Source organism: Herpailurus yagouaroundi, unplaced genomic scaffold (assembly GCF_014898765.1).
Source record: "Herpailurus yagouaroundi ecotype Mexico unplaced genomic scaffold, PumYag 186, whole genome shotgun sequence".
NCBI classification, from domain to species: Eukaryota; Metazoa; Chordata; class Mammalia; order Carnivora; family Felidae; genus Herpailurus; species Herpailurus yagouaroundi.
The window spans coordinates 49,196,841-49,220,675 of record NW_024412417.1 but is presented as its reverse complement, the minus strand read 5'-3'; the positions used below and the strand labels follow the sequence as shown (position 1 = coordinate 49,220,675).

At 44.5% G+C, this 23,835-nt stretch overlaps 1 protein-coding gene across 2 annotated transcripts; it reads left to right on the top strand.

The window, feature by feature from the left end:
* Window positions 1–4,675: 4,675 nt before the first annotated feature.
* On the top strand, window positions 4,676–20,413 carry ZNF16 (zinc finger protein 16). 2 transcript variants are annotated; one of them, XM_040494823.1, is made up of 3 exons: window positions 4,676–4,810; window positions 7,979–8,183; window positions 16,701–20,413. In XM_040494823.1, the coding sequence occupies exons 2-3, from the start codon at window positions 7,988–7,990 to the stop codon at window positions 18,545–18,547; spliced, it is 2,043 nt and encodes a 680-aa protein (XP_040350757.1). In that variant the 5' UTR covers window positions 4,676–4,810; window positions 7,979–7,987; the 3' UTR covers window positions 18,548–20,413. The 2 variants fall into 2 exon arrangements, with proteins under 2 accessions (XP_040350757.1, XP_040350758.1); XM_040494824.1 differs by lacking the exon at window positions 4,676–4,810 and adding an exon at window positions 4,870–5,209.
* Window positions 20,414–23,835: the final 3,422 nt, after the last annotated feature.

Below are 23,835 nucleotides of genomic sequence, written 5' to 3'. Positions count from 1 at the left end.
TCCTAACCACCAGCCTACACCTCCAAATCCTGACAAGAACTCAAGGCCCATTTGAGAAGAAGGCTGGGAAGAGCATGGGACCAATGATCTATCATATTCTATACAAATGTGCTTTCCCCTAGGTACATTATGGTGGGTTTTCACAGACCTTGTGTTGGGCATCTTTATCAGTTTTTCCTCTAATATTTGCTGATGTTGCTTCCTGATTTTGTATTTTATTTTGTGTTTATTGTGTTATTTTCTCTCGTAATAGATGCACAGAGACTGCTGTTTGTCCTTTACTGCCTTTCCCTTCTCTGTGCCCTTTTTAGAGATGAAAATGTAGCAGAGCGCTTGTCCATCCATGCAGAAATGGCCTTTCTGAGCTGTGCTGGAGTAAGGTGTGACATGTGGGCCATGGGCAGAAGGAATGTGTGCATCTTCTTAGTGTGTCCTCAAAGTTTCACATTTTCATTTTCCCACTGGACATGGTAAATGCATCATGTTTGGCCATAAAGGTGCTCTGAAGAGGGTGGAATCCTCAGGTAGAAGAGCCTTATGACCCTCCAGTTTCAGGAAGACAGCCACCACACCCATGTGGACCATTACAGGAGACCCTGTGCCTTGTTAAAGCCAATGTTTGTTTTGAGCCTCTTTATATCAACTGAGCTTTATTCTAATTCAGAACTTGACACCTGGGAGCAGAGTGGTGCCAAAACAGAACCTAATACATGTGGAATTGGCTTAACGATCAGCCTGTCAGGACAGAGATGTTACAGGTAGAAAGCTAGTGACCCTTGATATGCATGAAAAAGCATTTGGTATGACTCTTGCTTGTGGTGTATTTATAGCCCTAGAAGAAATGGTTGAAAATGGTTCAGAATATTGGCAAGTGTTGGTTACTTCTTGACACTTTCAGCAAAGCCCACCTAGAGACTTGGGTAGAGAAAGGAAGATGGACGAGACTACAGCTGGACAAGTGGGTTTTCTTCTGCCTGTGGCCTGTGATCTGTAAGTCTGTTAAGAAGGCCCCATAGGTTGGGGCACCTGGGTGGCGCAGTCGGTTAAGCGTCCGACTTCAGCCAGGTCACGATCTCGCGGTCCGTGAGTTTGAGCCCCGCGTCGGGCTCTGGGCTGATGGCTCAGAGCCTGGAGCCTGTTTCCGATTCTGTGTCTCCCTCTCTCTCTGCCCCTCCCCCGTTCATGCTCTGTCTCTCTCTTTCTCCAAAAAAAATAAATAAATAAATAAACGTTGAAGAAGGCCCCATAGGTTGAAAATACCAGTTGCTTCTGAACCCCACATGAACCTTTGAGAAAGCAAGGCTCTGAAAAGGCAGCCAAGTGTGTGCCCCACATTCCTCTCAAATCCTGAGTTCTTAGCCAGATAACAGGGGTCGGTCCAGCATTAAACCAAGTGCTAGTCCTTCCAAGCAGAGGGCTCTTCTGACTGCACCAGATCCAATACACGTGAAGACAACCCAGTCAAGAGAGTGGGACTGTGTCTTGCTTGTGGAAGGTCATTCTGCAAATATTTGAGGGACAGTTGGCGGTGCAAGTGGCCTCAAGGTAGCCACCTTGAGCTGGAGAAGCAGAGAAGGATGATGAGCATATAGAGACCAACAAATAAAAGACAAGAATCCTCAGGCTTAAACCCATGACTAGATGAGGCCTTTGCATGTGGAGCTGAGTGGGAGTATGTATGTAAGAAGCTGACCCAGGGACCCAACTGTCAATCAGGAAGCCCCTGCAAAGCTAGGCAGCTGTGGCTAGGGCAGCCTCTCACATTCCTTTGCAGTTGACCATGAAGATTATGGACAAGGACACACCCCAGAAAGTAAAGTCAGACCTAATGAGGCCCAAAGTCCAGGGAGTTCCTCCCAGCTGAGTTTGGGTGATAGGGTTCTGTCCAGAGACAGAAGGAGACAGAGAATTCAAAGTAGGCTCTGTGAAGTCAGCACAGAACCCAATGTGGGGCTCGAGCTCACAAACCATGGGCTTGGGCTGAAATCAAAAGATACCTAACCAACTGAGCCACCCAGGTTCCCCTACACAGTTTTATTTAAATAACCGCGTGCCAGACTTACCTTGGACAGTGCCAAGCAGAATTTGAAAGCTGCTGTGTGTTTCCCATTCTCCTCCTTTTCCACACTCCAGGTTGGGGGAGGGGGGAGGGCGGCACACAACTGGCCCTTCAGTGATAGAACCTGTTGGAGAGCCTGTACCTTGTCCAGAGGGACTGGACTGAGCTGCATTGGGGATTGGACAGAACTTTGGGTTTTTCCTCTTGACCAGGGGCTGCATCCTGGTGCAGCAGGTGACCACATGGAAAGACTGTGGCAGAAGCAGCTCATTATCCCTATGATCTGTTCTTCTCCTCTCCTCCAAATCAGCGGGCAGAACATCCTCAGGGGAGGCACTTGGGTCCTTGATCACTGCCTAGGGAACCTGCCATAAAATTTGTGATTTTACATAAGAGAAAAATATTTGAACCTCAAGTGCTAACACTAGTGTGATCCAGGCTTCTAAGTTCTCCAACCCAGCAGTATGAAGTCATATCTCACTCATTTATTTGTCTTTCTCTGATAGCTGATCAGCAGAGCATCTCTTTCATCCCAGGGTTTAAAAATATTTCCTGTGTAGTTTTTCTGCTAACCTCATTTCTGTTCATATCAGGTCTTTAATTCATTTAGAGACTAACATTGCACGTGTTGTTAGGTAGGGATCTGGTTCTGTTTTTCTCCATTGAGTGAGCTCATTTTCTCAGTACCTTCTACTAAAGAACCCACCCACTCTTTTGCCATTGATTGTGGTGCCAGAATTATCATCTATTGAATTTCTACCTCCACAAAAGTCTGACACTGATCTCTTCACTGTCCTGCTTCTGCTGTCTGTGTTTTCTTCTGTCAATACTAATAGCACATCCTCCTCTTTCCCTTTTTTGGTTGATTTGGCTATTCAATGATTTTTCTTTTTCCACGCACATTTTGAGTTTCCTCCTAACCAAGTAGAACTTTGACTAGATTGCAGTGAATTTATAGGTTAAATTGGGGGTGGGGAGGAATTTACATCTTTGAAATATTAAATTACCTGATCCAAGAACAAGAAATACCTCTCTATTGACTAAGATCGCCTTCTGTATCCTATACTACAGTTTCAAAGTGTTCACCAGACGTCTTGAGTGCTCGTTGTTAATTACCAAATGTTTTATGGTTTTTGTTGCTATCGTGGAGTACATTTCATTTTTTGTTACATTTTCTTGTTGGTTATTGCTGGTGCAATGTATTATTCCTTTTTCTAATTTCATCAAATACACGCAATATTAACAAAACTTTTAGAATCTCTTTAAAAAAGTGAGTTTTATCTGAGTCCAAATTAGGACAGCTGCCCTGGGTACACAATATTCACAAAGAAGAGAGTCCTCCAGGACACCTGGGTGGCTCAGTCCGTTAAGCCTCCAATGCTTGATTTCAACTCAGGTCATGATCTTACAGGTTCATAAGTTCGAGCCCCACATTGTGCTCCACACTGTCAGTGCAGAGCCTGCTTGGGATTCTCTCTCACACAAAATAAATAAACTTAAAAAAAAAAGACAGTTTTATGCCCCATAACAACAACAACAAAGAAGAGAGTGCTCCTGGGAAAGAACATTTGGTGCAGGGTTATATACTTTTTTTTTTTTTTTAAATAAGAAGTTAGTTACAAACCATTGGACAAAAATCATTTCAGAAAGTTACAGTTACAGTTATCTTTTTAGTATATGCAGAGCTGTATGACCTTAATCTTATGGGAACTGGAAAGGTTTTGGTTTTGGTTTTACTCTTCTCTTTATGTTTGGAATGCTTCCTTTTAGGTTATTTATAAATGAAGCAGACTACGATGTGTTTAGGGTAGAAACTGAGCTCATGCTTTAAAGTTTTGATGACTATGATGTTAAAATATAGCTTCCATGAGAGTCCATGCAGGGCCTACAAACATTAAAACTTGACAATTTCCTTTTTTTTTTTAATTTCCTTTATTTTATCAATACATTATATATTTTTCTCCGAAAAATATTCAGTGAATTTTATATCTTTTACACGTTATACTGGGTCCCATAGGTTTGAGAATTAAGTGTTTCGCTTTTCGTTGCTTTATGCATTATCTGTACTTTTCTAGCTAGTATCATTTTTTATTAAAAGGTTATGTAGGCTGTTTGTAAATTCCGATACTTACGTTTTTTAAGTCAACTTTATATATTTCTAACGTTGATAACTGCCTGTCAAATACATACCTTAAAACTCGTATTCTTAATGTCTAAGTGTATAATCAACTTCTGTAAATGTTCCATGGACACTCCCACTAAATGTGTATTATCTATGTAAGGAATTTCAGTTTTTCCATCCATCTGCCCCATCATTTACTGATTTAGGGATTCAGTTCTACCACGTGCGCCCTCATGTTTTCATCAAGCTGCAGTCTGTTTGATTCCAGGAATTGGGCATCCAAGTCTCGCTACAGCGGCACGGCTCATTCTTCTGCATTTCTAACCGTCGTACTTTCACGTTTAGTCGCCACCGCACAGGTGGCTCGGTCGACTCTGAAGCAGGAAAGCTAGGGAGCTCCACCTCCGCGCCGGACCAGGGGCGGGACCACAAAGTCGCTCTGGCCTCCGGCCGCCTAGAGCGACGACGTTGGCCCGGAAGTCGGGAGAGGGACTTCCGGGGTCCGTCTCGGGGCCCAGCCGCAGGACATCTGCGGCGGTGCCGGGAGAGATTACCGGGAGTGGCGAGTTCGAGCCGGGGAAACCCCCACGTTTTGGACCGCGCTCCCGCGTGACTCCGATACCCCAGCGGTGGGTGCCGGCCACGGGTGGTCTAGGCGGGGCGTCGTGGGAAGAGGGGCAGGCGGGCGGCTCGGCCTGGGCGGGGTTGGGGCCTCGGAGGCCCCTCCCCGGAGCGGGCCTGAGGGGCGCCCTCCAGAGGGTGCTCAGGACGGCCGATCCTGACCCGCCCGGGAGTCAGCCTCAAAGCTGCGTGGCGAAGCTGCCTTAGGCGACGGGGCAGGTGTGCGGTGTCTGTCGCATGGGGGTTGGGGTTCAGGAGAGGCCTCTGGACTTGGGTGCGAACGTCAGAACTGCACTGAGCTGCACGAGAAGTGAGGTGGTCGCTTGTCGCCTGGAGGCCTCGGGTGATGGATTCACTCTTCAGGTGGCCAAGAAGCTCTGAGGAGAGAGGAATTTATTCTCCTCCACGTGAGTGGGGCTGAGGGACGAGCCATGTCCATCCTGTGGATGCCTGCAGTGGGCTGCTGTCTGCTTGTCTTTCCCAGTTGTCTCTGCTCAGCACCCTGTTGGGCTCTTAGCTGAGAGAATCTGCTTCCAGCCTTGTTGGCAGAATCGAATCCTTTGGGGTTATTGCACTGAAGTGTCAGTTTCCTTGCTGACTGTCCTTAGCTCTTGAGGTCCCAATCTTTGCACAGAGACCTTGCATCTCAGAGCCAGCAATGGCTTATGTAATTAGATTGGGTCCACCAAGCTAATTCTCTCTGCAAAGTCTCTTTTGCTGTGTAGTGTATCATATCCACAGGTTCCGGGGAGTGGGATGTGGACATGGGTGTTGAGGGACATTCTGTTTACCATAGATTGACCCCATAGATTGGGTTTATAGCCTCCTGGGCAAGTTCCCACATATACTGAGGTGAGAAAAACAAGGTGTAAAATGAGCATAGACTATTCTGGAAGGATACATTAACAACTGGGAAGGGGAACTCAGTGGCTGGCCAGGAAGTTCTTTTTTGCCTGTTCATATTTGAGCCATATGATTGTGCCTCCATTCAGTGACAGTGATAAGTTCAAGAATTTTATTTTATTTTTTTAAGTTTATTTATTTATTTTGAAAGCAAGAGAGAGCGAACACATGCATAAGCAGGGGAGGGTAGAGAGAAGGAGAGACAGAATCCCAAACAGGCTCTGCACGATCAGAGGAGGCGCCAGTGCGGGGTTCAAACTCAGGAACTGTGAGATCACGACCTGAGCCTAGATCAAAAGTAGGGTGCTTAACCAACTGTGCTACCTAGGTGCGCCTTCAAGAATTTTAAAATAAAATGAACTGGGGCGCCTGGGTGGCTCAGTCAGTTAAGCGTCTAACTCTTGATTTCAGCTCAGGTCATGATCTCAGGGTTCATGAGTTCAAACCCCACATCAGGCTCCATGCTAACAGTGCGGAGCCTGCTTGGGATTCTCTCTCTCCCTCCCCCTCTCTCTCTGCCCCTCCTGCATGCAAACTCTCTTTCTCAAAATAAATGAACTTTAAAATAAAGTGAACTGAATGAATATTGCAAATGACTGAGTCTCCCCTTGGAAGAGGGAGAGTGAAGGTTCCCCCCATGGAAGCAGCATCTGCTCTGTTCTGCTGCTGCATAGACAGACACCTTAAGTCAGTGCTGTCCCTGCTTTGAATCTTGTCTGTGCCATTCCCCTGAGCACCAGTGTCAGGTTAGTTCTGTCTGTCCTAATACAGAAATGTGGCCGGTGCCTCACCACTCAGGCAGCCAAGGGCCCTGATAGTCTCTATCCCAATGACCCTGCCTCTGAGCTCTGTCCACATCTTTGCCCCATCTTCTCCTACCTCTCTAACCAGGCATTGCCTAAGCCCTTTTCCCTGGGCTGGTTTAAATACCTCCCTGCCCCAGGGTGCTGCTCCTTCCTTGCTTCCTCTGTTTCCTGCGGTCTCAGCCTGTCAAAAACCAATGATTTGGTTGGATCAACCCTTGGGGTTCTTACCTGCAACAAAAACCATCAGGAAACTTTCAAAACAAGGGCCTATAGATTAGCACACCTGGAGCCACACAGTGAGGTTGCAAGTAATGAGAGAGAGAGGTGCATGGGCCTAGGCTTCTGCTTTTATTGGAGTTGAGGGTGGACACCTAGGGTTTTGTAGGCTACTCTTTATTGGTGAATTTAAAACATAAGAGTGGGAATTTAAAGTTCAGGAAGAGAAAAATGACGAGTGACCCAAATGACCAGTTATCAGAATCAACCAAGATTGCTAAAAGGAGGCTCAGTCAGGGGAGGCAGCCGGGCTTTTTATCTAGTCCAGTGGCTGGCAATGCATTTATTCTCCAATAACCATCTTTGAAATCGATGCCTCTTTGCAGTGGATGCCTCAGCAATCAAAGCTTAATTCAGGCATTTGCCTTATAAAACAAAACAACACGACTGGGAGGGCTGATACTTCCCACTACCCAGTAGGCAAGTAGTGTCCACAGTGGGCTTCTGCCAGCATTTCCTGATTTGTCTTCTCAGTCTCTGAAGGGCAGAGGGGTCATTATAATCTTTCAATGGTTCAGTGTGAATAAGGGGCCAAGGGGTATTGCCACAAACGTGTGGGCCACTGAGCAGAGCATGGTGCATTTGAAGAGACAGGGCAGTGGGAGCGGTGGGGGAAATCACTAACTCGGACCGATCATGTGTCGTTGAGAATATTTTATCTTCTCAGAAGGAGCATTTAGAGCTGGAGATGAGCCCAAGCTTGGGAATCTTCACATAAGGGTCTTGATGCCTTCCTTAATCAAAGAAATTGGTATAGGTTCAAAAGTGAACCCTGGGGTAAGAACATGAAGAGGGAGATAAGGAGAAGCCTGGGAGGGAGCCACTGGTAGAGTGGGAAGACAGGGATACCCACTGTGGATGCTGCCAGGAGGACACAACTCAGATACCATGGTGGTCCGCCATGAATGGATCAGATGGTCCACCTTCAGGACATTGTGTCAGGAATTAGGGGTGGGCCCATGGTGGGCGCAGGTTTTGTGGGACTATTCTATCATGGCAGGATCCCTTCTAGGGGGACACTGTGCTCACCTTGCCCTGGGGTCAGCATCTTACCCCTTCCTGAGACCTAGCAGCAGGCCCTCCTCTGGTCTCAGTCTGTAGGAGTAGAAAAAGACACCCCTACCTGGTGGGAGGATGGATCCCTGGAGCTAGGCCCCCTGCACATTCACCTACATCCTTGTTGGTCTCCAGGTCCCAGCCATGCCCAGCCTCAGAGCTCGCTCTGAAGAGGCAGAAATGGAGCCCTCAGTTCCTAGACCATCCCCTTGGATCCCTGCAGCCCAGGCGTGTGTGAGTGATGCTCCTGCTGTGACCCACCCTGGATCAACACTCCGTGATCCCCACTGCTGTGACTACACTGAGCCAGGAACCACCCCTTCTCACCATCAGCGGCCAGGTACTGGGAGCAAGTCCCCCACTGGTGCCCTCATTCTAGAGGGACTTTATCCATGTCACCCTGTGCTTACCCCTAGAAGGCAATCATGTCATTATTAGGGATGGGGTGCCTCATTGACTTGAGGGCCAAGGCTAGAGATCAGAACGGAATTTGGCCTGGCCCCAGGCTGTCTTGGTGCCAGAGCAGGACACATGTTTCCCCCACCTGACCTAGAGGGGTGTGGTATGATGGTCACCAGCTGAGGCCTGCCCAGCCCAACTTCCAGGCTAATGATGGTTGCCTGCATTCAAGCAGGTAGGTACTGCCTGATTCAGTTACTGCCTTACCTGATTCAGGTACTGCCCTAATTCAGGCTTTCGTCCTGCTCCCTTCTGGCTGTGTTCACACTGCTCAGCCACTCTCATCCACTTCAGAACACTGCTAGAGTCCTTTTCCAAAGAGCCCTCAACTAGCTTGCCTTTTTCATGGACCTCTCAGCAGTGATTAGGGTGGATAATAGTGTTCACTTTCCTTACCGGGATCTGATGTTGGCTATTTTACAAAAGGCACTCTTAAATACAGGGACCTATGGTTATTCTCAGGACATCCGGGCAATGTACAGACTCTGTATGACCAGGGAAGGTTGGGATAATGGCAGTGTTGGTTGACAAACCTTGACAACTAACTTCCTGGGTATAACTTAAACTGGCCCCTATACATGGAGGGGAAGGAGAAGCTGAATAACAAGGCAGGCCACCCCTATTGGTAGGTGGCAGTTTAATAAGCAAGAGAACTTACTTAAGAAGCTTGTCATGAGTGGCTGCAATACAAGTAAATCCCACCACCTGGCTGCCAAATCTTAAAAGTTGATATAGTGGCCTTAACTGGGTTTAGTCCTATGTACTGTCCAGATGGTCTCAGCACCATATCACTGTCTCAAGGCTCTGTCCTTGGGGCAGCTTCTGGGAGCAGGGAAGGCAAGCAGTATGTACATCCAAGGACAAGTGAGAAGATGAGGGGCCTCCAATTGCCTGGATCCAGCTCGTAAGTCAACCAGTGGTCGCATCCTCTCAGTGACCTTCCCCAACAAGCAGAGGTGGTACAAGGCAGTCCTGGGTGTTTTGGAGCAGGAGAGTGTTAGGGGATGAGAGACATGATGAGGTCCCAGGAAGTAGAAGTAGCCCCGAGAGACAGGTCTGCTGACTGTCCCACACAGAGGCAGAATGTGAACCGAGTGGTTAAGGGTATGCTAGGCAGAGAATGGTGAGAGAGGCCAAGGCCTGCTCCATTAAAAAAGAATAGATTGATGGTAACTTATGTTTTAATTTTTTTTTAGTGTTTTTATTTTTTTTTTTTTTTGAGAAAGAGAGTATGAGCAGGGTAGGGGGAGAGAGAGAAGGATCAAGGAAAGAATCTGAAGCAGACTCCAGGCTCTGAGCTGTCAGCACAGAGCCCAATATGGAACTCCAGCTCACAAACCACAAGATCATGACCTGAGCCCAAGTCAGTCGCATAACTGACTGAGCCACCTAGGCGCATGTTTTAAAAGCCACTGTGGGGGGAGGGGAGCCTCGGAGGCTCAGTAGGTTAAGCATCTGACCCTTGATTTTGGCTTAGGTCATGATCTCATGGTTCATGGGATTGAGCCACATGTTGGGCTCTGTGCTGACAGCATGGAGTCCTGCTTGGGATTCTCTCTTCCTCTCTCTCTGCCCCTCCCCTGCTCACTCTCTCTAAATAAACAAACATTTAAAAAAATAAAAAGCTACTTGTGGAACTAAATGGTGGAGTAGGTGGTTCCAAATACCCAGTCCTCCACAAAAACAAGCAGAAACTGCCAGGACCAACTTCTTCAGGAATCTAGAAAATAGATTTACAGCAACCAAGTGAATGCCAAATCAAGAAAAAGGCAACTTAAAAATGATAGGAAAGCTCTGTGGTGTTTTTACTTGCTCATGTCCCCATAAATCCCCTGGCTCAGTAACAGTCTTAAAAGTGAGCAGCTTATGTTCCCAGTGTGTGATCATGGTCCCTGATTCCAAAGGGAGAAGACCTATTTAGAAATTATTTTGTTTGTCCTAAGCTATGTGGGGTAGTATAAAGTATTGATGCAAAGTGCTTGTCTCTGTTTTGCCTAACTCAGAACTTACTCAGGGCAGAAAAGTAGTGGATTCAAAAACATTCTAAGGGGAACTACCTTCCCCAACCACCTAGGATATCGCTTAACAGTACAGTCAACCACCTAAAGCCTAGGAGGAAAAGCTGGGGGAATGAGGACTTTCAAAAGCACCCCAGTATATCAGGGAATGTAGAAAGCCACATACATGCCCAGGACAGGAAATGTGCTCTGAAAAGACCTCTGAAGATCATAACTTCACCTCTGGATCATCTCTAAGTTCAGTAAAAGCAGAAAGCTAAGATAGTTATATATAGTATTCAGATAGTACCCCAGCATAAAAAATAGGAGAGTGGTATTACTTTTCTTTTACTGTTAGCATTCAAGGAAATCTCTGTCAAAAGACTAGCTGAACACAAGCTAAAGAAACAGAGGCCTCAGTGACCTCACATGACAGACTTGTTTTAGTTTGCAAAACTTGTTTGAAAAGTCACTAGATGAACAGATGATTGTAGCCTCAACAATCAGGAACAGCAAACCCTGGAGGAGGGAGAGACTGATTTACAGAGTTATCACAATAAATATTCAAATGTCCAGCTTTTAACAAAAAATTACAAAGAATACAAAGAAAAAGGAAAATAAGGCTCGCCCTTCAAAGGAAAAAAAATTAAGTGGCAGAAAGTGTCCCTAAAAAAGCACAGATACTTGACAGACTGTAAACCAACTATCTTTAATGTGCTCATGTAACTAAGAGAAACCAGAAAAACAATGTGCAAATAAAACACCTAGAGGTTTTAGATTTATATAATTATACAATATATAGTTACATAATTCTAAAAAGAAACAACAGAAATTCTAGAGTTGAAAGGTACAATAACAAATGGATTCACTAGAGGGTTTCAACAGCAGATTTGAGCAGACAGACCTGAAGAATCAGCAAACTCGATGGTGGAACCGTTGAAATTATTCAGTCTGAGGAGCAGGAAGACTAAAGGTTGAAAAAAAGTGAACATGGCCTAATAGACCTATGGAATACCATCAGTCAAACCAACATACATATTATGGAAAAAAGAGAGAAAGGGGCAGAAAGAATATATGAAGAATTAATGGCCAAAATGTCTCAAATTTGATGAAAGATATGACTATATACATTCAAAAAGTTCAACAAACTCCCAACTAGGATAAATTTGAAGAGATTCACACAAAGACTCATAATCATATTGTCAAAAGACAGAATCTTGAAAACAACAAAAAAAGTGACCCGTCCCTTATAAGAGATCCTGAATAAGAGTAGTAGCCAGTTTCTTATCAGAGCCTGTGGAGGTTGGAAGGCAGTGGGATGACCTATTTAAAGCGCTGAGAGACAGAAAAAAACTGTCAACCAAGAATTCCTTATCTGGCAAATTTACCCTTTAAAAAATGATATTCTCAGATATTTCCAGATAAAAGCTAAGGGTGTTTATTACCAGTGGACCTGCCCTGTAAGACATGCTAAAGGTCCTACAGGTTAAGATGAAAGGACACTGGGTAGGGACTAAAAGCTATATAAATAAATAAAAATCTCTGGTAAAGGTAACTATATAGGTAATTATAAAAACTACTATTATTGTATTTTTGGTTTATAACTCTACTTTTATTTCCTAAATGATTTAAAAGACAAACTTGTAAAAATAATTATAAATCTGTGTTATTAAACACAACGTATAAAGATACATTTCTGACAACATGAAAGTAGGGAACAGAGGTGTATAAGAGCAGAGTTTTTGTATGCTGTTGTGGCTAAGTTGATATCAGTTCATATTTGATGGTTATATTCTGGGGATATTATGTACAGCATGGTGACTATAATTAACTATATTCTATATTTGAAAATTGCTAAGAGAGTAGACCTTAAAAGTTCTTACCACAATAAAAGGGGTTGCCTGGCTGGCTCAGTCAGTAGAGCATCTGACTCTTCAATTCAGGGTTATGAGTTCAAGCCCCACATTGGGTATAGAGATCACTTAAAAAAAAAAAAAAAAAAGATAACTGTGTAAAGTGACGGATGTGTTAACTAACCTTATGATGGTAATCATTTTACAGTGTACATGTATCAGTGTACAAATAATCACATTGTGATTAAACTTATATGATGATGTATGTCAGTTATGTTTCAGTAAAGCTGGAGGAATAAAAACTAAAACAGCTGGGAAGGGGGGACCATGCTACATTGCTTCAGGATATTAGGATGTTAATTGTCCCCATTGTACAATCCCCATTGTACCACTAAGAAAATATCTTTAAAATATACATAAAAGGAAGAAAGAAGAAAATTAAGATGGTACACTACAAAAAATAACCCAAAAGAAGACAATAATAGAGGAAACAAGGGACAAAAAAAGGTGAGATAACAAAAATAAATAGCAAAATGAAGTACATCCTTCCTTATCAGTAATTATTTTAATTATAAATGGTTTAAGCTCTCCAAAGGCTGATATTAACACAGTGGATGAAAAAGCATGATCCAACTATAATGTCTACAAGAGGCTTACTTTAGATCCAAAGACACAAATAAGTTTAAGGTGAAAGGTGAAAAAAGATATTACATGCAAATAAATAGTAACCAAAAGAGAGCTATGCTATAATACCACACAAAATAAACTAAGTTAAAACCTGTAAGAGAAAAGAAGGAACTTATGTTTGGATAAAAGAAATCAATTCATCAGGAAGATATGTTATAAACTTCTACATGCAAAAAGAGAACTCCCAAATATATGAAGCAAATATACATTTGAAGGGAGAAATGGATAGTTCTACATTAATAGTTGGAGACTTTAGTACCTCATTTCCAAAAATGGATAGAACATCTATAGACAGAAGATCAATAATGAAATAGGGTACTTGAACAACACAATAAATCAATCAGACCTAACAGACATATATGTACACACCACCCAAAAGTGCACATACTCTTCTCAAGTGTATATGGACATTCTCCAACATAGACCATATATGTTAGGGCCAAAAATAAATTTTAATAAGTTGAAAACAGTTGAAGTCATGTAAAGTATTATTTCCAGTCAATAACAGCAGGAAAATTGAAAAATTCACAAATATGTAGAAATAAAACAACATACTCTTAACCAGGGGGTCAAAGAAGAAATCAAAGGAAATTGGAAAATGTCTGCAGACAAAACAAAAAGTTACGGTATGCAAGGAAGGTAGTGCCAAAGGGGAAATTTATAGCAGTAACCTAATTTGATATCTTAAGGAACTACCAAAAAAAAAAAAAAAAAAAAAAAAAAAAAAAAAAAAGGAGGAAACTAAACCCAAAGGTAACAGAAGGAAGGAAATAATAAACATTGGAGCACAGATGAATGAAATAGAAAGTAGAGATTCAACAAAATCAAAAGTTGGGTTTTTTAAAAAGATTAAAATTGACAAACCTCTGACACAAAAATTTAAAAATTCAGAAATGTACATTATTACCAATCTTACAAAACAGGAGTATAAAAGAAGACTGTTAACAGTTCTACACCAACAAATTATATAGCCTCAATGAAAAAAATTCCTAAAAACAAAAACAAAAAAAATTGCCCGAGTGACTCAAGAATACATCCCATGACCAAGTGAGATGTAACCCAGGAATGAATACAAAGGTAGTTTAACATGGGGCACCTGGGTGGCTCAGTCATTTAAGTGTCCAACTCTTGATTTTGGCTCAGGTCAAGATCTCATGGTTCGTGGGATTGAGCCCTGTGCTAGGCTCCATGCTGACAGCACAGAGCCAGCTTGGGATTCTCACCCTCTCCCTCTCTGCTCCTCCCCCACTCTCTCTTTCTCTCAAAAATAAATGAACTTTAAAAAAATGTTTAAAGGTAGTTTAACATAACAAAACCAATGTCACTTACCACATTAATAGAATGAATAGGACTAATAGAATGTAATCATCTCGATGCAGAAAAAGTATTTGACAAAATAAACACTCTGTGATTAAAAAAAAAAAAAAGCAGAAAACTCAATACAGGGGAACCTCCTCAACATGTAAAAAGGCATTCGTGAAGTACCCACAGCTAGCATCATTTAAAGCATCAAAAAAAAAAAAAAAAATACCTACAAATAAATTTAACCAAGGAAGTGAGAGACTTGTGTATTGAGAATTACAAAGCCTTGACAAAAATTAACAGATACCTAAATAATTAGAAAGACATCAAGTCCTTGAATTGGACTTAACAGTGTTAAAATGTCCATGCTATCCAGAGCAATCTACAAATTCAGTACAAATCCTAGCAAAATTCCAATGGCCTTTTTTTTGCAGTAACTGAATAGTCCTCAAATTCAGATAGAATTACAAAAGGCCCTAAACAGTCAAAACAAGCTTGAAAAGGGAGAACAAAGTGAGAGAACTCATACTTACTAGTTTCTAAAATTACTACAAAGCTGCAGTAATCAAAACATTTTGGTCAGTGGAATAGAATTGAGAGCCTAGAAATAAACCCAGACATCTATGACAAATTGATTTTCAACATGGATGCCAAGACCATTCAGGGAGAAAAGATAACTTTTCAACAAAAGATGCTGGGACAAGTGGATATCCACATGCAAAAGAGTAAACTGGGACCCCTACTTCATACTGTATACAAAAATTAACTTAAAATGGACCACCAACCTAAATATAAGTAATAAGGTCATAAAACTCTTACAAGAAAACAGGTAAATTTTTACGACCTTGGGTTTGGCAATAGATTCTTAAATATGACACCAAAGCATGAGCAGTAAGAGAAAAAGATGGGTAAGTTGGACTGTATCATAACTTAGAACTTTTGGGTATCAGAGGACATTATTGGGAGGCCTGGGTGGCTTAATCAATTGAACATCTGACTCTTACTTTCAGATCAGGCCATGATCCCAGAGTCATGAGATCAACATGGAGCCTGCTTAAGATTCTCTCTCTCCCTCTTCCCATCTCCCCCACTCATGCATTCTCTCTCTCTAAAATAAAATTCAAAACAAAACAAAACAGGACATTATCAAGAAAGTAAAAAGATATCCTACAGAATGGGTGAAAATTCTGTGCCAAGTGTATTTCTGATAAGGGTCTAGTACCCAGAATATATAAAGAACTACAACTCGGAGTGCCTGGGTGGCTCAGTCAGTTAAGCATCTGAGTCTTGATTTTGGCTCAGGTCATGATCTCATGGTTTGTGAGATTGAGCCACATGTTAGGCTCAGTGCTGATGGCATGGAGCCTGCTTGGGATTCATTCTCTCTCTCTCTCTCTCTCTCTCTCTCTCTCTCTCTCTCTCTCTCTCAAAATGAATAAACATTTTGAAAATAATAAAGTCCTAAAATGTATTTAAAAAAAAAAAAAAAGAACTCTTACAACTCAACAATAAAAGACAACCCAATTTTAAAATGGGCAAAGAACTTGAATAAACACTTCCCAAAAGAAAACATGCAAATGGCCAAAAAACATATGAAAAGATGCTTAAATGTATTCAGTCGTTTAAGAAATACAAATCAAAACCACAACAAGATTACCACTTCATATCTACTAGAGAAGTAGGCTCCAAGCTGTCAGCACAAAGCCCGAACCATGAGATCATTACCTGGGCTGAAGTCAAGAGTCGAATGCTTAACAGACTGAGCCACCCAGGCAGAGCCTTTCTAGTGTGATGAGGAACGTTGTGCACATTTCTGCCTTCAGAAAGATGGACACAGCAGCTTAAAACATTGTACCAGGGCACAGAATTGTCCAGCTAACGCCGGTTAGAATTGCAGCTTTTAGGGGGTAAGCGTTGCTTTGGCAGGACAGGGCTCAGTCTCTGAAGGCCTCTTTGTTGACGGGACAGAATCTGATATTTTAGGCAAGTCCCTACTGCAGTTCTTAGCCTAGTATGCAATCAGAACCACCCTTGCTTCTCTGAATGGAACAGGTCCCTCTGCACCTGCCAGCAGAGAGCCTGCCTCTCTGTACTGGTGACTTCTGAGGCAAAGCCTGAATGCCATTAGTTGGTGCTAAGAAAACAAATACTGGCCCAAGAAACATTGTGGGAAAGAAAAAACGGTAGAGTGTTTAACAATATAGCATAAGGCATGTAATGGTGGGAATGGTGAGTGCCTGCATTTGAGGCGCTCCAGGGTAGAGCTCACAAGACTTGCTGATGACCTGCTGTGAGACAGGAAAGGGACAGTTGAGGGGCAGGATTTTGGCCGGAGCCAGTAGGGGAACTACAGGTGATTTCCTGAGATATGGGTCAGGGGAGTGAGGGTCAGTCTTGTAGGTTGAATGCCCTGCAGCCTGGTCCCCTCAAAGCCATCCCAGCCCCCTCTGTGGCCCCCTTGAGAGATCTAGGACTGCCACCCCTAATGGGTCCCACGTTCCCAGATGTGTCATCTGTATTTTCCTGTTTCCTTCCAAGTGACTGGGTTTGTTATTTCAGATTGGGACACCAGGACTGAGGACAAGGAGTTTCTTCAGAAGAGAGAAGTTTCTGAGGATTTGGAATCACAGGCAGAAGTATCAGAAAACTATACCAGTGATTTTTCCCAGGCTTCTGAGCTTGGAGAACTCTGTGAGGATGTCCTGGAGGGAGATTGGGCAGCCCCTGACAATGAGAAACGGGTGCAGTCCCACTACCAGGAGCGGGGCTTCACACCAGTGGCAGTGCTCCTTAGCAGCACCTTAGAGAAAGAGCTAGGCTGTAATGACTTTGTGAGAAGCTTCAGTCTGAGCCCAAACCCAATGGCATCTCAGGGAATTCCTACAGAAGAGAGAACACATATGTATGACATGTGTGGCCACAGCTTCCAACACAGTGTGGAGTTAACTAGCCATGAAGGGCTTCACGTAGCCGAAAGCCCACTCATATGTAATGATTGTGGGAAAACCTTCAGAGGAAACCCTGATCTTATCCAGCATCAGATAATCCATGCTGGACAGAAGTCCTTCATATGCAATGAATGTGGAAAATCCTTCAGTCAGAATTCATTTCTTAAAAGTCATCAGAGGTCTCATGTGAGTGTAAAACCCTACCAGTGCAGCGAGTGCAGGAAAACCTTCAGTGTGCATTCTAACCTCATTAGGCATCAGATTAACCACAGTGGTGAGAAGCCTTATGTATGCAATGAATGTGGAAAAGCCTTCAGCCAGAACTCAAGCCTTAAAAAGCACCAGAAGTCTCACATGAGTGAGAAACCCTATGAATGCAGTGAATGTGGGAAGGCATTCAGGCGGAGCTCAAACCTCATCCAGCATCAAAGAATTCATTCTGGAGAGAAGCCGTATGTGTGCAACGAATGTGGGAAGGCCTTTAGGCGGAGCTCAAATCTCATTAAACACCATAGGATTCATACAGGTGAGAAGCCTTTCCAGTGTAATGAGTGTGGGAAAGCATTCAGCCAGAGCTCACACCTGAGGAAGCATCAGAGAGTTCACACTGGAGAGAGACCTTATGAGTGTAATGAGTGTGGCAAACCATTCAGCCGGGTTTCCAACCTCATTAAGCATCACAGGGTTCACACTGGAGAGAAACCCTATAAGTGCAGTGACTGCGGGAAGGCCTTCAGTCAGAGTTCAAGCCTCATTCAGCATCGAAGAATTCACACTGGAGAAAAACCTCATGTGTGTAATGTGTGTGGAAAAGCCTTTAGTTACAGCTCAGTGCTCAGAAAGCACCAAATAATCCACACAGGAGAGAAGCCGTATGAATGTAGCATCTGTGGGAAGGCCTTCAGCCACAGTTCGGCTCTCATTCAGCATCAGGGTGTGCACACGGGTGACAAACCCTATGAGTGTCGGGAATGTGGAAAAACATTTGGTCGGAGCTCCAACCTTATCCTTCACCAGCGCGTTCACACTGGGGAGAAACCCTATGAATGTACCGAATGTGGAAAAACCTTCAGCCAGAGTTCAACTCTCATTCAGCATCAGAGAATCCATAATGGATTGAAACCTCATGAATGTAACCAGTGTGGTAAAGCCTTCAACCGAAGCTCAAACCTTATTCACCACCAGAAAGTTCACACTGGCGAGAAGCCATACACATGTGTCGAATGTGGTAAGGGCTTCAGCCAGAGTTCACACCTTATTCAACATCAGATAATCCACACTGGCGAAAGGCCATATAAGTGCAGTGAGTGTGGGAAAGCCTTCAGTCAGCGTTCGGTCCTCATCCAGCACCAGAGGATCCACACCGGTGTGAAGCCTTACGACTGCTCTGCTTGTGGGAAAGCCTTCAGCCAGCGGTCCAAGTTGGTCAAACACCAGCTGATCCATGCTAGGGAGTGAAACAGAGCTCCATTCCCGACTCCTCTGGCCATGTCCCAGCCTCACCCACTTCCCAGACTTGAAGCCAGGCTCACTTGCTGCCCTGTAAACCCATATCCCACTGTCCAAAAAACCTCAACCCTCCTTCCCCTGTCATCATTCCAGCCTCCTGTGACCTCTTGTTTCTTGTTTGTTTTGTTTATACATTTTGTTATCAGACTGCCACATTTATTAGGAGGAAAAGGATGATAGAAGGTGCATATTCATGAATAGAGTTTATTACTATAATCAAACAGAACCAAAAAAGTAAACTGACATTTGGTTCAAAATAACAACAGTAATTCTTTTATTTGGTAATTATTCATAGTGAGTTCTTTTCTATAGTTATAATGATACTCTGTTTACATATGTCAGGTGGAGCTTTTCAGTTTGAATTATAGTCATCCTTCCCAGAAGTGGTGTGTAGTCATCACCACTGACCCTCCCTTACAGTCACTGGATGCAGGACCCCTTCGCCCCCCTTGCCCTTGTGCCTGAGTCTGAGGTCATGCTTTCTGCTTACAGTTCCACTCAGGGTTGCTGCACAAGTACACATGCAGGTGTTTCCAAACTTCCCAGCTCTGTGCCTTATGGTCCTGGCTGTTGGCCCCACAGAGGCCTGCCCTCTCCATGCCCCTCCTGTTCTCCCCACAAGTTCCCAGGTTGTTTTCTCCCAGGCCCATTCATCACCAGACATTTATGGAGGACCTGTGAGTGCCCCCAGTAGGTGGGGACCGGCCTCCTCAGTTTCCCAGAGCTGTGCCCTTCTCCGTGAGCAGGGGGAGTTGGCCCAGAAGCAACACATCTGCCACGAGAGAGGCCCCTGGGTGCCAGCCACCAGGTCTCAATTTAGGAGTATCCTAGGATGGGTGGACGGAGAAGCACTTCCCTCATGGTTCAGGAGGAAAGGCATTAATGGGCAGATGTAGTCAGGTTTGCAGTTGAGGTAAGAAGATAAGGGCTTGGCTTCTCTGCTTTCGAGGATGTAGAGGCAGAGTCATCAGTTGCAAATGAGGAGGGAGAGGTTTGAAGAGAGAAGTATGTGAAAGTTGGATCAAGGGTGCACAGGTTGGTTCCATGGGCTTGGGCTACAGTGGGCTGCCTACCCTTCTCTCAGAGGCCATCAGGGTAGCCCATCACTACTCACTAACTCCCCTCCACTTCAGCCCTGCTTTCCCAAGGCAATACGCTAGATAACAAACTGTCACACTTGCAGTTTGGTGACAGCCTTGTTCTGTTATCCTCATTTGCTCATCTTTCCACTCCATGGAGACCTCCATCTGTTAACCCTCATTCTGTCTCACCGTCAGGCAATCCTTTCTGGCTTCACATTCCCCATTGTCCAGCCTGGATTCCACAACCCCACCCCCACCCCCCAGTGAATACTTGTGAGATACTTACTACATGCCATTCATAGGGACACAGCAAGAAACAAGTCTGTCCTTGAGGTCAGTGGGTAGAGAAAAATGGCCTAATGGTCATGGTTGTCATGAGGTGAAAGGAAAGCAGGAAACAAGGTGTGGGTGTTTTGGCAGATTCTGTTTTAAATGGGGGCTGTCAGAGCAGGCCTTGCCACAATGCCCTTTGAGTGACAACTTGAAGCAAATGAGAAAATGACCAGTGAAAATGGGGGAGTGGGGTTGACAGCAAGAATAGCTGGTTTTGTTGGGAAGCCAGATCTGGGGTATTAGGAATGTGCAGATTATGACTGGCTGAGGTGGGACTCACAAGCCACCCACACGGGTTGGCAGGTAGCTCTCTCGTTATCCAAGCTCCTGCTTTGGGAAAGTGAAAACCTAGAGTCTTTTTTGATTGAAGGCGCAGTTTCAATACACTTACACAAAGGAAGTAAAGTCACAAGATTTGCTACACACACATCCCAGAAGCAAGGGAGCACAATGATGGAGGGCAGTCCATCATCCCAGGTCATGAGCAAGCAAGAAATAAGAGAACAGGGTAGCAGGCACCTATTACTTAGGAAGTGGTTAGGGTGGTGAGCACTGAATTCACGTTCTTATCTAAATGCCCAGACTCTGATAATAGGGTTATCATACAGTAAAATGCCTAGGCAATAACTGGGAAAAACAACTTTTGTTTTTCCATTCACACAGTACAAAAGCCCTGAGCAGAACAGGTCTAGAGTGTTCAAGAATCATTGGAGTTCAGTATGGCTAGGAGTTGAGTGAGCAGAGGGAGAAGCAGATGGGATGGGTAGTAATGGGCCATATCACAAAAGCCCTCATGGCCATGACAAGGACTTCGGCTTTTACTCTGGGTGAAAGGAGATGTTGGAGGATTTGGATGACTTACATTTTTTTTTTTAATTTTTTTTTTCAGTGTTTATTTATTTTTGGGACAGAGAGAGACAGAGCATGAACGGGGGAGGGGCAGAGAGAGAGGGAGACACAGAATCGGAAACAGGCTCCAGGCTCCGAGCCATCAGCCCAGAGCCTGACGCGGGGCTCGAACTCACGGACCGCGAGATCGTGACCTGGCTAAAGTCGGACGCTTAACCGACTGCGCCACCCAGGCGCCCCTGGATGACTTACATTTTAACAGGGCCATTGCTGTGTGGAGAAGAGGCTCTAGGGGCAAGCATGTTCTCTGTATCACTCCCTCATCAACTCCTTTTGCTCCTTCCCCTGGCCTCCACACTGTTGGGAGACCCCTGGGGCTGAGGCGTGGCTGTGGGAGTCTGGAGACAGGAAGGAGGAGTGAGTGTCAAGCTCTACTGGACCCTTGTCCATACCCAGTGTCTGGGCAGAATTGACCACATTTAGGGGCCTGCTATCCGCAGCCTGAGAGTTTTGATTTTGGAATGTCACATTTCCAAAGAGAATGTCTGGGAAACAAATGGTCAGCCACAATTTCTTTCTTTTGACTTTGATGATGTCCTTAGAAATGTTTCTTGGGAAACGGGCTGAGAGAGAACCCTGAGTGCCATCCCCTTGGTGCCAGCAGATTTCAAACCATTCAAGTCCCACTCAACAGGAAATGTGCAGTATGTACTGCAGCCTCATCCCAGGCACAGCAAACACCCAGTTCAGTGCCCTTCCATCATTCCTTAAGCCACTTTGGGCCTCCCCAAGGAACCCTGCCCTGCTCACCTCAGTTACGTGAGTAATAAACCATCTCATGCCCTCTTGGTATGTGTGGCATTGTCAGTCTTGACATCTGAACCAACTTTTGGGTGGGGTCCATCCACCGTGCAGGTGATGGTAAAAGTTGGAGTTGGCACTCTGTGAACAGGACATCTAGACAATGGCATCCACAGCCTTTCAGCCACAGTTTGCCTTCACCTCTGAAGGAACATGATATATCTTTACTAGGATGCCCATAGGGTGCCTCAGCAGCCTCACTGTCACATACAGTCTTGACTGCATCCACCTTCCTCTGGGAGCACAGATGTGACATTACATACATTGATGACATCCTCCTCCAAGGTGATTTAATTGGCATTCATTTGTGTGTCACTTATTCAGGACATACAGATACAAAGCAGCTCACCAAAGGGAATGGGCCATTGCCCCCAAATGTAGTGCAAGGCCCTGCCACTTCTGTTAAGTTGCCAAAAATGTTTTGTAAACCAAGGACTGCTCCATCCTTGAAGCTTCAGAAATAATCAGTGTCCCTATCAGCACCCACAACTCTTTTAGATCTTTTGGGGGTTCTGGAGGCAACATGTTCCTCATCTACAGATTTTACTTAACCCCATTTATGTTGCGACTTGCAAATCAGCCCACCTTGGTTGGGGCCCCCTCCAACAAAATCCTCTAGAATCTGTCCAGCTTCCAACACCACATTCCCATTAGTGTCCCTCCCACCAAGACTTTTCCATCACAGGGGATTCAACAACCTCCTTTCACATCTCCCAGAGTCTCCGGACCACCCATCATGGCCATAAGTTGTCCAAGGGCTTCTGATCCAAGAAACTACCTTCCTTGCCCTATACTACATGCTACCAGAGCTGCAATTGCTGGCCACATACTGGAACCTCCTAGAAATGGAGGCTTTCACAGGCCCTGAGTCTGTGACTTTATCTCTGTACCCAGCTGCCCATTGTGTTCTGGGTTATGGAAGTAGTACACCATGAGCTCAATACAACTGCTGAGGCCACCTTGGTACAGTATAAAGCCAAACCTGGGCCCCCTGGTATATTCCACCTGCAGAAGGGGCAGCCTCCTCTATCCTCTGTCCCTTGCCAGATGCCAGGGTGTTGGAGGGCAGCCCTCCCCAGACCCTTTGGCTACCTGGAGAGCCACCTGGGATGAAGTAAGTTAACAGCAGAGGGAATCCACAGACTATACAAGCAGCACTACCAACCATCATAGGTGATGGAGCACAGTGGGGAGCTACTGTTCCTTATTTCTTAACCAGGACTTCCCTAATAAAGAACCAGATCCAAACGTCAGCACAAGTGGCTGGGCTGAATTTCCGGCAATTATCTTAGCACTGGATGGCCTAGCTAATGAATAGCCCCATCTCCACATTTTTACAAACTTTTGTGCCATTGCCTTAAAAGTTGCCCCCTTTAGGGTGAAGAACTCTCAGAACCTCTTAGCCCACAGATAGATGCCCCAAAATATCAATCAAGGTCAAGATATCTCTCTACCTATGCTCAGGCCTAAGTAAAAGGTCTCACCAGGACACCCTCATCCCCTCTGGAGTAGCTGAGGCACTCATGTCACTTCTCAGAAAACACAATGCTGGACTCTTGAAAAAGCAATTTAGTGGGATTTTTATCTCCCTCACCAGCCTCAGGCTGCAGGTTGCAGAGAGTGCCATATAGTTTATTTAAATGAGTACTAATTCAATTAGTGTTTCAGTCATCAAACATCAGGGATGAATTATAATGAATGGTCTGGTTCCATTATTTAGTGTTGGCTGATAGCTTTGGAACCTCATCCTCCTACTTCTCCATGCCCACATTTGGACAAGCTGATAAGAAAGCTGGTGCTTGGGGTGTCTGGGTGGCTCAGTCAGTTAAGCCTCTAACTCCAGCTCAAGTCATGATCTCACGGTTTGTGAGTTCAAGCCCCACATAGGGCTCTATGCTGACAGCTCAGAGCTTGGAGCCTGCTTCAGATTCTGTGACTCCCTCTCTGCCCCTTCCCGGCTCGCTCGCTCTCTCTCTTTCTCTCTCTCTCTCAAAAATAAACATTTAAAAACAAATTGAAAGAAAGAAAGAAAGAAAGAAAGAAAGAAAGAAAGAGAGAGAGAAAGAAGAAAGAAAGAAAGAAAGAAAGAAAGAAAGAAAGAAAGAAAGAAAG